General features: G+C 34.3%; 1 protein-coding gene across 2 annotated transcripts in view; it reads left to right on the forward strand.

Moving 5' to 3' along the window:
* LOC145694435 (phospholipase B1, membrane-associated-like) overlaps positions 1 to 15,032 on the forward strand; it is a 41,988-nt gene that overhangs the window by 5,192 nt on the left and 21,764 nt on the right. For both annotated transcript variants that reach the window (XM_081770667.1, XM_081770658.1), the window contains exons 2-3: positions 1,536 to 1,718; positions 13,159 to 13,366. In XM_081770667.1, coding sequence (XP_081626793.1) covers positions 1,536 to 1,718; positions 13,159 to 13,366 — 391 coding nt within the window. The remainder of the gene's footprint in view (positions 1 to 1,535; positions 1,719 to 13,158; positions 13,367 to 15,032) is intronic.

Consider the following 15,032-nt stretch of genomic DNA (forward strand, 5'->3'; position numbering starts at 1 on the left):
TAATTAAGATATAAGAGCGGAGATGATACTTCTTCTTAGGATGTTGAATTCATATCAGAAAGTGTGTCTACAGGCAGGCAGACGGATGAATGGACAGACTCTTTCTATAATGCTTTCTATACTTATTCATAGCATGATTTGGAAGCCTAAAAATGACATTTTAAGTTTTTTTGATTGGATCCTAATAGAACTGATAAGTTTTTAACTGACTTCTCTACGCAGTGACTTCGACACACAGTGTTGTTTACAAAAATCGAATCGAAAACTAAGAAAAATATAGAGAACACTTAAATAATAGTTTTAAGTTGCGAAATATGACTTCATCTGCTTTGTCATATATCGCAAACTGCACGAATAAAATCGAAACAAAAACACACGGCATAAAATCGCATACTCGTAACTCATCTGGTGTACAGTTAAAATTTATTGGTGAGAGTCAGTTAAAATGTTCTTCAATAAAGCCGGCCGCACACTGACCAGAGGCAGGACAGTCAAAACCGGGATAGAGGAAAGCAGGAGAGGATGCAAAGAGAAAACCCTAAGGTATTGATCGTGTGTTTCATTTACAATGTTGAAAAGGCCTTTGCCTAGCATGTACTTGAGTAAATATGCAGTACTACGTTTTGTTCCATTCCTCACAGTACTGTGACTAGGCCATGCTGTTCTGTGTCTGACCAATGTCTAAAGTAGGATTATACTTATATTTGACTCCTTATGATCGTCTCTTTTGCTTCTAAGGAATTCAAAAACAGTCGAAATTTTAAATAGTGATACTAAACATTATATCGCTTTGGAATTTTACTTACAATATATTACACTTTTCACTTTAAGCTATACAACGCTATTAACAGCTCCTGTTCGTGAGCAACGGCAGTTTCTAAACCACTTGTCAAACTTTCTCACTAAATATAGTGAGACACTCCAATAGCAATTAGTAGTCATTAAAAGCAGCGGTTATGTGTGAGCACACGACCATACGTTGGTATGCTTTCTGCTCATGTGTATTATTTACATATTGAGAAAATAACAACAGGAAAGCATCTTTTTTCCTCCATTTTCCTACTTGTTGACTTCTTGCATTTTATTCATTTACAACTTTTTATCAAATATAGTGAACAATTTTCTTAAGTTTAAGAGTTCCTTCATGTAGACTATATAAAAATTATACATAAAGGAAAGCTAATGCGTACTGTAAGGCATGTGTTTCCAGCATGTATTGGCATCAAATAGTAGTGCCATATGTCAAGAGGTCCAAATATTTATTGTATGTCTATTCCTGGAGCAAAAGAAATGAAAATACTGCGATTGACCGCCATTTAATAAGTTCAGGTCGCGAAACAGTAGTTTTTCAGCATCGCAGTTAAAATTTAACTACAGGTTGTTACACTAACAGAAAAAACATATTTTATGTTTATAACCTTGTCGATATTTATAAATTGGAAAATTAGTATGTCAAGGGAAAATTTTTTTTAAATAACGTGAAGAGTTATTATTACTGAACATAAATTACAATATTTGTGTTGTTATTTGTATAGTTATTGAGAACAACGTACATTTCATTCTTCTTCTGGTTCCTGGTATCTCCAGTCGTTTGTTCAAACACCCTGAGAAAAGAGCCTGACTTTCTTGTTGCATTGCTGGGAGACATTTACAGAGGAGTTAGGATTGTTAAAAATTGGAAAGATGACCCAAGAAGAATTGAAAGAGAAATTGCCAAGGTAAGTAATACGACAATACTGTTGCTATTAAATTGTTAATTAATTAGGTACTTCGCGATAATCCGTTTCATTGGACGCACTATTATAGGCAATTATTGCAAATAACATCATCCATCGACGGAAGTAAGAAAATGTTAAGTGTTAAAGGAACAAGAATTTCTTGAGATATAAAATTTTACTATTGTTATTGAACTGAACAGAAAGAGCTGCCGCGGTGGCTCAGTGGTAGAGCGTTCACCTCTGGTGCTTGGGGTCGCGGGTTCAAACCCTGCTCCCGCCAAGTGAACTTTGTGGTGGACATACACCGTGTGCGTGGGTTTTCTCAGGGTTCTCCCACTTTCTTCATTCCACCATTTGATTCATCTCTCATCATCACCGTCTCCTTTAGCCTAACTGGCATAAGCATGGGGCGTAAAACTCAAAAATTTCATTTCTTTTTCATTTTTTTTTAAATAGAAAGAGACAATTACTGTTAGTTTTATTTAACTTATTGCCAGTGGGTGCCTAACGGAATGCATAACGCCAGCTTGAATTTCTTCGAAGGGGGCCAAGCGGAGAGAAAGAGACATTTTTTGAGGGGCAGCTATTTTTTGTATATTGAAGATAATTGTTTTAGGGGTTGTCCACATATTACGTAACGCGGCAAAGTGGGGAGGGAGTTCGGCCTTGCGTTACTAAGTGTGACAAATGGAGAGGAGGGGGTTTAGGTCTTCGTTACGTAATGCATGTTTTTCCTGTATTTTTTTTGGTTTTATTGTTAGATTTATGTGCAATCTTTTGGACAAATAATTTTGTTCAGTTCTTTTCTTTTTTTATAAACTAGCAACTTATCCGTTCTTCGCAGGGTGAACACCTTTCGTTTGGACACAAAGAACACCAAATCTGTCATCAATCAACTTAGGGACCCCACAAACTATGAATTCGACACTAATATAGGTTATTTTCAATTATTTTTACATGTTAGCATCCTCCCTTAGCAGTACTAATTGGGAATTTGGATTTAAACAGCATCAGAAGTGATACAGTTCATCTCGGTGACCCCGAAAGCTATAGATTCGACACTAATATCGGACATTTTTCGACCATTTTAATATGTCTCCCCTCCCCCAAGTTGCAGGGTAAATTTTAACTTAAACGGCATGGAAAGTATCACTGTTCATCTCAGCGATCCCGAAAACTATGGATTCGACACTAATATCGGTCATATTCAAACATTTTTATGTCACCTTTCCGCTTCCTCCAAGTTGCGAAGCTGAATTGGATTTAAACGGCATCGGAAATGTCACTCCTTTATCTCAACGACTCCAAGTACTATGGATTTGACACTAACATCAGTCATTTTCGATCATTTTTATATATCTCCCCCTACCCCAAGTAGTATTTTCAAAGTGAAATAATAATAATAATAGTAATAATAATAATAATAATAATAATAATAATAATAATAATAATAATAATAATAATAATAATAATAATAATAATAATAATAATAATAATAATAATAATAATAATAATTAATAATAATAATAATAATAAAACTTCACAGGCCCAAACTTCATCTGATGAAAATTTGATCGAGATGGGACTGGTTCAAGAGTTATTAAGTTACAAACATGGTCACTTTCATTTTTATATATAGATAAATAAATATTCCTACTGTTTTGAAAACTGTGAACTATATAAATTGAATCATACAGAAGGGTTTAGAAGATGCACTAGACACCAGCATGACTGGTGACGAACTCTGCGTATACTACAATACAAGAAAACTCCGTTTTGTGACTATCGCAGCATTGCATTTATGGCACACGCTTTTCTCGAGTTAGTTGTTAGTAATTGTAACCACCGCTTGAAAATGCCATCGCCTTCCCACTCGTATCGCTATTTCTGACAAGGATGGGTCACGCAGTGGCTCCGCTGAGATCCGAACGAGACGATTATGTTTGCATTTGATATGTTATAACTAGACGAATCCCAAAGTTATACGTGCCACCGGGCGGAATGTCGTGAGTTACAACATATTTTGTAATATAAAATCTACAAAGCTGGCAGAAAAGTTTGAACCGAGTCATTTGTTCGGGAACGGTTGGGTAAATGGAAAACTCGGACAATACGTATCCCATCATTTTCAAGGACACACTTTTTCGGTAAAAAATAAATAAATAAAGTTTGCCCCAGGGTCCCAGACGGGGTCCAACTCAAATTTTTTTAAATGGCAAGGGAGGTTAAGTCTTCCATCGTTTGAAAATTGTTGTAAAATGAAAGAAAATGTAGCAAGTCTCGACTCTCTACGACAATCCTGTGCAAATTGGCTAAGGGTCAAAATGTAAACAAAATTTTAATTGAAAAGTCCATGGTCACCCCTATAAATCGGAAACGGTAAGACAAATTTGAAAATAGGAAAGGGAGTGTGGCATTATTTTCAAAGTACAATAATTTAAGTTAAAGCGTCTCGTCCCAGGGTGCCCACATGGTTTCAGGTGGGGTCCTACTAAAAAGTTTGAAATGGCAAGAGAGGTTAAGAAACTCATCGTTTGCAAGATCTTGTTAAATGAAAGTAAATGGAGCAAGTCTTGACTTTCTACGACAACCCTGTCCAAAATTGCGGCGGGTCAAAATGTAAGCTTAATTGAAAAAAACTATGGCCACCTTGAATACAAGATGGTCGCTTAAAACCTATGTCATTTATAACAGTACAAAACTAAATCCCTATTTTTCTCTATTATGTATTTAGAAATAATAGGAAGACTAAAGAACAATTGAATTTCGATTCACTTTAACTATTATTTCATTCGGTAACAACACATATATGTTTTGTTCTTAATGCACGTTCGTCACGGTTCTTTCGACATTATTTACTTGAATATAACGAATGTGCGATGAACATACAACTCTGACTTCCTACTCATACTGGTAAACAAAAGTTGAATACCTTCGGGTATTTTTCTAATTTTGCCATACGTAGTTCATACAGAAAGATCTTGCTGCACCAGTAGGTTGGGGGCTCTATTGTAACGTATTCGTGATGGTTACATTTGTATGTCATTCGTTAGTTTGATCGCAATACTTCAAGCAATACCAAATATACCAAAAAAACAATCATTTGCAAGATTGGGGAGTAGTACCAAACATGTGTAAGTCACTTCAGTACATCGAGCTGCGTCAAACTTTGTTGGTTTGGTCACAGTATTCCAAGAAATAACATATTTATATACAAACTCATTTTTCACGCTGGCAGCCATATTAGATTACAGATTATACTCTTTGATATTTTGTGGATATCTACTATTAACCATAAACGTTCGTTTCTCCAACACCAGTGGTGTGAGCTGGATATGCGTTCGATACATAGTGCGGCATTTTGAACTCAAGATGTCGCGTTTTTTTTTAACATTTTGCATATTTTAGTCACTTACTAATCAACATTAATGTCAAATTTGTTTTCGTAGCTTCAGCAGTTTGGTATGCTTATCCTTGCGATATAGGTTTTAAGCGGTAATTTTGGATTCAAAGTGACCATAGATTTTCAATTAAGCTTTTGCTTATATTTTGACCCACCGCAATTTTGGACAGGGTTGTCGTAGAAAGAAAGTCGAGACTTGCTCCATCTTCTTTCACTTAACAAGAGCTTTCAAACGATGTCCAACCTCTCTTGCTATTTGAAACATTTTAGCTGGACCCAACCTGGGACCATGTGGGGACCCTTGGACAAGACGTTTTCACTTAAATAGTTGTACTTCGAAAATAATGTCACACTTCCTTTCCTGTTTTCACATTTGTCTCACCGTTTCCGATTTATAGGGGTAACCATGAACTTTTAAATTAAGTTTTTGTTCACACTTTGGTCGCCATTTTGAACAGGGTTGTTGTAAAGAGTCGAGACTTGCTGCATTTTCTTTCATTTTACTACAGCTTTCAAATGATGTGCCATTTAACCCCCCTTGCCATTTGGAAATTTTTAGTTGGACCCGGTCTGGGACCCTGCCGGGGACCCTGGACAAAGCTTTTTATCCCAAAAAGTTTGTCGTTGAAAATGATGGGATAAGTGTTGGCCGAGTTTTCCACTTACCCAACCGTTTCCGAACAAATGACTCAGCTCAAACTATTCTGCCAGGTAATTTTTTTGTAGTTCTTACATTACAAAATATGTTTAACTCACAATATTCCGCCCGGTGGTACGTATAACTTTGGGATTCATCTAGTTATAACATATCAAATGCAAACACAATTGTCTCGTTCGGATCTCAAAGGAGCCACTGCGTGTCCCTTCCTTGTGAAAATATTATTTAAAACTTTTGATTTGAATCATTACTTACTCCTTTCTTCTAAGGGATTTCGCATGTGAAACAGAAGAAATTATTTTTCGTGAATTAATATTTTCCGCGACGGAACGATCCACGATTTGCAAACCAAAATAAGAAATGAAAACCTAATTCGTCGGCTATTCATCTGGTACTAAATTTGTTGATATTTGGATTTTAATATTTCTGAAGAAATCGGGTTTATTCGCATATTGCACTGATTTAGGACAAGAAGAATTTGAAAACGGGTAAACTGGGAATTGGGAAGAATTTGAAAAGGGGAATTTGTAAAGGAGCAAAGATGCTCGAAAGCTTGTTCACAAAAGAGAACTCCCTGCTTCTTCACGGTGTAGCCACTTCGAATCTGTGGTTGACGAGGAAGAGAACTTCGTATCATCAACATTGGCGAACTTCAAATGCACGAAGCAACCTGGATCACTGAAAAAGAGGTCGATGTCAGTTCTTTAGATCCTTTTTCACCTGCATCTTCCGGCAAATATTTTCACCTTGTCATCATCGGTTACCTAAGAGGATGGGTGTGCTCTCCTTGGGAAAACGACAGTGTGCAGTTTTGAAGAATTAGGGCTGGCTAATTAAACAACTTTATGGGGTTAAAATATTATTGCGGTTCTGTCATTTTCTAATACGTACTTTGATTTATTGGCGAGAAACACTACAAATATATTCAGAATACAAACATTTCCTAAAAAAAAAAAAAAAGTTCTACCATTAAAAACAGTTTTTTTTTTTAAAAAAAAATGTTGTAATAACCTCCAAAATAAGCAAAATTGGTGAAAGAACAAAAATCAAAAAGTGTTATGTAACGAAGGGGGGAGGGATTCAGCCTTGCGTTACGAAGTGCGACAAGGGGAAGAGAGGGGTAAAAATTGGTCAAAAATAGCGTTACGTAATATGTGGATGGTCCCTTATACTGTAGTATATATATTACTTCACCTATATTCCAATACAACAACATGTCTTGAGCAAGCTCGTAGCCAAGGGAGGGCACACAGTGCCGGGCTCTTCAAAATTTAGTCGTGCGCTCTAACTGAAAGATCAACTCAAATTGCTTGATATGATTTACATCAGGTTTATTCGTTTGTAAATATCATTCATTGATCGGTACTAGTTTTCGTCATTTCGCGGCTCAAATGGGGCAAAGATTGAAGTAGCGTAAGGGGGGAAGACAGTGGGGTCAAAAGGACCAAAACCTAAGGAAAAACGACTTTTAATCTAATCTGTTCATTATTCACTTGTACATATTTACACTAGGCATGATTTGACTAACAAAAGCTTTTACGTAGAATAAATTCTATGGTGTGCATTACAAAACAGTATAGAGATTTCGATTGAGATTGCTGACTCATTCTGACTTACAGAAACATCACAGAAGCTAAATGATGATGTTATGTTATTTTTGTTCTGACATTTCATTCCAATTTTCTTTACCAATCTAACAAAGTTTCGCAGTTTCGTCAAAATCTTTTCTAAATTAACACACACACAAAGTTTATCAGCGTTAGTCTGCTTTCACAAGTATAGAAATAGAAAATTTTCAATTGTTATGGGTATAACCGTGGGGCATTAAACTTTATTATTATTATTATTATTATTATTATTATTATTATTATTATTATTATTATTATTATTATTATTATTATTATTATTATTATTATTTGTTGTTGTTGTTGTTGTTGTTGTTGTACTCGCTGCACTCTATAGGTTAACTTTGTGCTTAAAGAGCTCTAAGAATATACCTTTAACACTTTATTTTTGAGTCTGCTCAGTAACTAGTATACAGTTACACAAATATAAATGGTAAAATCTATATATGACTACAACACTATTTTGAAATAAATAACTTGAAACAGCATAGTTTTAAAGTTGTGTCACAATAGTTTTAAATCAGTCTGAATGCTAACAACCTCTATTGGTATCAGGCAGGCAGGCAGCACAGGTAGTGACATATTAGTATGTGACCCATAGACTGACAGTTTTTCCTTTCATGCTTAGGATTATTATTACTATTACTACAGCAAAAGGCTAAGTGCGCCACGCAAATTCATAATAGAACACAGCCATATTAATAAATGTCACTACCTGTACTGTCATTTGCTTGTCTGACACTACTAGATGTCATTAGGATGTAGGCAAATTTACAGATTTAAACTATTGTGACAAATCAATTTCAATTAAAAAAAAATACACTGTTTCAACTTAATTATATCATTTCAAAATCAAAGACCGTAATCATATTTAGATTTCAGTATTAATATTTGTGTAACCGCATTTTGGCTGCTGGTGAAACTTATAATAACATTGTTAAATTATCTATGATGTACAATGAGCCAAAAGCTCCGGCAATAACTAGTAAATAATCAAGATAGAATTACGAGTAGTATCGTCATATTATAAAACAAAAAAAATAACTATAGGTAACAATAAGTTGATATAATTCAATTGGAAATCCCACGTGGCTACAAATAATATTTGTAACTTAACGGTTAGTGAGTTTCCAGTGCCAGACAAATGACTCATAGGCCTACTGGGTTCTTAGGTTATTAATAACTCCTTAACGATCTTCAGATAAAGGAAAATAATACGTATGTTGGATTTTTTTTTTTTTTTTTTTTTCGTGATCGCTCTGCATTTTCCTGCAGCACAACAAACTAGAAAGTTTCTGAAAACATCCTTCACAATGTTGGTTGACCTTACAACGCAAGCAATGAAGAAGACCTTTGGTGGTCACACTATAAACACTAACGTGCTTTCAATAACCAAATCCAATACCATCAACTAAGGTGTAGCTGGAAGTAAAGAGAACCTTGAACTCACTTGTCAGAGAATTCTCGTGCAGAGGATACTCAATTACGTAATATAAACATATAGTAGCTGTTTCTTGAAGCCTGCTTTTATTTTAAAATACAAGAAATTTTATGTCGTTAATCTAATAACTAAAGAATATCTGAAAGATTAGCTAGTATAGAAAAAAAAATGATTAGTGCTGGCTTCATTATAACAACTGTAATTAGTAACCACGGTTAGGATTTTTAGAAGCAGTTTTCATGCAAAGAAAGCAAAAAGTTGAAAGAAAAAAAAGATGAAAGAAAAGTTATTACCATCAACTACTTTATGGAACTGAAAACTACTTAATATAAACAATATACTTCTCTGCTGCTGAAACAAGTAATAAATCCAGTAAATATTTATACCAAATCATTTTTGTTTCATCTACAGGCTGCTGAAAGCGTTCAAAAGTGAGATTTGAAGGTCATTATTTCTAAAATTACCAAGCATTTAGCCAAGGAGGCATATTATCGTCTTACAAGGTACATTCACGAAGTGCCCCCTCCAGATTGGTGTAAAATTGGTTCAGATGCAAAGTTCTTCCCGGTCCAATGTGTATTGTTCTAATTTTAGCGGCCCATACCGGTAATTTGCATATTTATGAGCCTTCATATATGCGGAATGATATCATACAATACTTTAACACTTGGACACAAAATTGCTTTTACTTTCTTTACATGTAACTGGACATGAATGTGGGCATACGCAGGAGCGGATTAAGAACGGAGCCAATGGAGCCGAGACTCCGGGGCTCCCAGACTCAGGGGATACCCAAAAGTCCCTCTCTTTAATACTAAAATATATCAATCAACTTATATTAGTATATAGGCTTCAGACCCATAGATTTTTTTCCCGCTCGCTACGCTCGAGATATCGCTAGAGTTAAGTCTTTCTCCATCAACATCTTCACAATAATTATTTTGTGAGGGAGTGAGCTATTTTGGGCCCCTATTACAAACCAAATTATTAGTTTGTGGAAACAATTCCTTTGAAATATCCCTGTCAATTCAATGTCGTTTAATGACATAATAGAATCCGCCCAGAGCAAAAATGTAGGAAGAAAACTTTTCTAACAATGTAGCCTTTTACAGCTTTACCTATTTGTATATGATTTTTCTCCTTTTACTCTACTAGTGCTTTTGCAGAGACTGTTGACAATTTGGCTTGTATTTGGCATTTGTGTGTTACATTCCAGTATATGAACATTTAACTGTTAACAAGGAATGTAATTAAAATAATTATTGTAAACTTGGGACACATTAAAATAGGGTAAGTTGGGTGAATCTGGACAGTTCTGATGTTTCTTTCTTTTATTACTACCCCGCTAAACGAAAATATCCAACTCTTTGTCATATTATTTAATCATCTGTTGGTATGCATGTACAACTGAAATAGTTTTCCTGGAATGGCATGTTAAGAGATATGATGTTTTCAATCTAAAGTGAAGGATTTTTTTTTTTTTTTTTAAATCGGACGAGCCGTTTGAGCTGTACACTCTTTATGCGCCCAATGTTAAATGAAAATGCAACTTTGATATTTACCTGGACCCACAACATAAATGAATGAAGTTACTGTTTGAAAAAGGAGCTGGCCATCGACTCGTTGGCGTAAAAGACAATAACTTTATTCACTTATGTTGTGGGTCCAGGTAAATGACAACGTTGCACTTTCATTTAACATTGGGCGCATAAAGAGTGCACAGCTCAAACGGCTCGTCCGATTTAGAAAAATTCCTTCACTTTAGATAGAAAAATTTATATTTGTAGACGGTTTCCTCGGTTACATTTTTATGTAAATCTGATAATAACATAGTTACCTAATGTCAGGAAACTGACACACCCTATATATATATATATATATATATATATATATATATATATATATATATATATATATATATATATATATATATATATATGCCTATAGAGCGAGAGAGAGACAGAAAAGGCTATATACATCAGCAGTGGATTTTGTTTCGGGTGAGGCTTGAGGAACGTGTAAGAAACATTTGTGGTTATCAAAAATTTATTTCGGGAGGGGCTTGAGCCCGATAACCACCCCTAAATACGCCACTGTACATCAGTCAATCGTTCCCATATTATCTAACACAGCGACGACACAAATTTTGAGTAAAGGCAATTTTAATAGTTATCAATATTCGAGACGAGACCGAGGCTGACCTCAGTCTCCTCTCGGTCTCGTCTCGATTTATAGAAGTTTATCTCGATCTCGGTCTCGTCTCATTATATAAAAGTCCGTCTAGGTCTCGTCTTGATATATAAAAGTCCGTCTCAGTTTCGGTCTCTATATCGTCCCTATTTACGAACAACAGATAAACTAACAATCTGAAATGGAAAACTGTATAAACTGTTTACGGGCCAGCAAAGGTAACACTCAACCTTATTTGTTGATTTTTTTTGTTTTACCAAAACTATATTTTCGTTTATTTGAAAAGCAACTCAATGAGCCAAAGTTTCATGAAGAGTCGATATTTACATTAATGTATAGTTTGTGGCATTGGCATACAATCTATGTATAGCAAAATAAAATTTGTGCTAGTGTTGTTGAAAACCAACAGAACAAGCAATAATAATGACAAAATAATAATGATAATAGATACAAACTAAACAGATAAAGAAATATAGTACACAATAAATAAATAAATAAATAAATAAAAACTAATGAGTTTTACAGAAAATAGCATAAACTACCATAATGAAATGGAAATTTCAGACGTTTGGTGCACAAAAGGATTCAAGTCCAATTTATTTACTTAAAGCTACTTTCAGTGCTTAAACGATTCATGTACACTCATGTCCAAAATGATTGTCGTATATTCTATCTATAACTGTCTTCTTGTAAGAATATAATTTTATAATAATTTTACAGGGTACTTTTAATACTGTTACTATGTGTATAATCGGGAAATGCATATTTGTGGTAAATTTCATAGGAAAATAATTATAAATACGAAAATTAGAATAAGTAAAACAAAATGTTGCTAAATGGACAATAAAGTTTTATTTTCGTTTTATTGTTCTTATTTACTGCTCTTTTAACATGAAATTTTCCGCATACATGTCTTTGCCGATTATACCTATACTAACATTATAAGAAGTCCGGGTGAATTCGTTATCAAATTATATTCCTACAACAACATATTTATAGACATACGACAATAATTTTGGACATGAGTGTACGTACAGATATTGTAAATGACTCTTGTAATGAAAAAAAAAAAGGGTTCACTTTTCCATGTATTTAAACGAAGCATAAAAGCTTTGTCTTTTTCTACAATTTTAGTAATTGAACTTGAATCCTTTTTGTACTGAATCCCCCATTTGGAACTTTAAACAGACTAATTTCACACTTGGCAAGTATTCTTCAATAAAATGTGTATTTTCGCGCAACTACCCTAGTCTTGGCAATACTAACATAAGTCAACGATAGCAGCTCGAGAATTATAAAAATTGATTATGGGCTGACTTTACACTCGGCGGGCAATTTTATTTCTTGAACAAAAAGTGATTTCTTTCCAAAAAAAAAAAAAAACCGACAGTAACTAACATAAATTTACAGTAAACTTACGATACGAGGTGCAAAATTATGTAAATTGTTTATTTGAGGTATAACTATATATTTGTTGGGAAATTTTATTTCTACAATAAAAAGTGTATTTTTGTGTAATTAATGAGTCTTAGAAAACTAAGGTATACTGAAAATGTAGATATAAAAAAGATAAACTCATTAGATGGGCCAGACAACTTCACAGAAGTATCTATGTTGATATTGCATCCGAGGAAAAAGTGAAAACACAGTTGTTTTTATACAGCTTATATTACACCTATTCATTATAACTTTTGAACTGTACTTGTGTTGCCACATGATTTTTAGAAATCAAAGAAACTAGTTTCTGCTACGATAATCTACAAAAAAAAATCTTCACCCAATACTCCTAACTGTGCCGCTAAAATGTTCATTTGCACAGACGCTATTTAAATTATGACGTCACCGATGGGTATAATGCTTGCAAGTGGGCTGGAATGAAGCCTTAGGCTTTACAAAATATAAGCAACGAAAACGTCAGTATTTTTATGTTGTTCTTTGGTTTTAAATTTAGTTTCCAAGTTCATATTCTTTGAACAAAATTTTAACTTTATTCTGATATTTTCGATATTGGAAACTCCTAAACGAACTATTGAATTTTTTGCCCTCTGATTTCTTGAGGATATTTTCGCCTTTCAAGAACATTTCTATCTGATTATTAGAACTTTTTTTTTTATGGTTTCCAGTTATCTCAGCGCAATGTTCCAGACGAGTTCCCCTGCGAAACTCAAGGATTTCGTTCTTCAACTCGACCTACCAGCGTTCATGAACTAATGCCAGGAGATATCGACGTAGTAGCTGCGCTTGGTGACAGCCTTACTTCAGCCGCAGGCAGTTTGGCATTTAGAGAGGTGGAGTTCCTCATTAACGATGTTGGAGTTTCATGGAGTGGTGGTAAGTTATTGTTTACAATGATCTATATTTATTATGAGTATGTGTGATTTCATCATGCAATAACTATTGAACCAATCAAAATGATACTTGATATGGTTACCACTTTCCAAGGATCTTACGATATTACAGTGATAATTTTGTGCATGGAAGAATGGGAAGGAAAAAGGACATTATTATCCAATCCTTAGTTTTCTGGATCGCTGGGATGAACAGTGACTCCCGCGAAGTACAAATTCATCTTTCATCAACATTGAGATGTGAGGGGTGGAGACGCAAACGAATGACGCATGGATAATCGAATATGACCAATATTAACATTCAATCCATAATTCTTGGGGTTTTTGAGGTGAATAGTGACCCTCCCGGTGCCGTTTAAATTCATTTTTTTTCCTAAATTAGCATGTGCATGTTATGAAATGGGGTGACATAAAATAATCGAAGACTGATACTAATAAGTTACTAGTAGTAACCAATCAATAGTTTTAAGGTTCGCTGAGATGAATAGTGGCATTCACGGTGGAAGGAGGTGGCATAAAGAAATTTTGTCTGTATGCTTTCATTAAAATACTTGTCCTAAAGAGGAAATTGTTTCAAATACCTACAATAAGCCTATTTCCTGTGTAAAGAAGAAGTGTTCAGCTAGTTTATCAATAAATTCAAAGCTAACGTATTTTATACAGTAGAATTATATTGACTAAACTTTGTTGTGGCATATAGATTCTATGTTCCAATTAGAAACGTAAATGAACTCAGCATACGATATATCATTCTGTGGATAATCAAAAATAGCGTGAAATAATTGATAACTAAGTGAATATCAAACAACATTGTAGTAATATATCCAGAAGAGAAAGTTTTTTATAGATACACTTTCGGAGACGGGATATCAATTCGACAATGCCTTTTCGAGACGAGACAGGTTCAACTTTTGTCTCGTAGGCGATCCTAGTGATTGCTTTAAATTGATTTTACAATCAAGGGAAGCTTGCTGTATACTGTTTGATGTTCATCGGACGCTGTGGGGTTTTCTTAATTCTGGAATTTTTCAGTAAGGGAAGACACATATTTTTGTGTTATAGACTGCAATAGTAGTGACGTCATTTCCTCTCTGTCACCATAGTGATCTCCATTTTGTTTTCTACACAAACGTGAGTTGAAGTATGAGGTGTTGTGTAGTGTCATGTGATACAAACAATGACTGTGAAATTATTTAGAATGTTCAAATACTTTGAGGGCGAAGTGAAGTTGGTGGGAAAAGGTACAACAAGAAACAACTAGTCATGAGTGGTTCTGCACATATTTTTGAACAACTGTTAAAACAGTAATTCTCCGTGCTTGGAACACTGTGTGTAATATCGATACCACTGAGTGAAAAATTTAAACTTACAGTGAATAAGATGAATGCACTTTGACAGATATTATAAATATCAAAATGAAAAAAAAAAAAAAAAAACAATAAAAGTACGACATAAAAAAGAGCATTTCCGAGGAAATGTAAACTTGCACTCATTTCATTTTAATACTTGTCAATATAGGCTATAATTTTCTCTCTATGAAACTAAATATTATTTACCTAATTGTTTTTCCCATCTCCTCTTCCTGCTTCATTCATGGGAAATGTAAAAAATCGCTATCGCTATAATATTTACAATCAGGTACATAACAC

This window comes from Thermobia domestica, chromosome 1 (genome assembly GCF_964235325.1).
Source record: "Thermobia domestica chromosome 1, izTheDome1.hap1.1, whole genome shotgun sequence".
In the NCBI taxonomy this organism is placed as follows: domain Eukaryota; kingdom Metazoa; phylum Arthropoda; class Insecta; order Zygentoma; family Lepismatidae; genus Thermobia; species Thermobia domestica.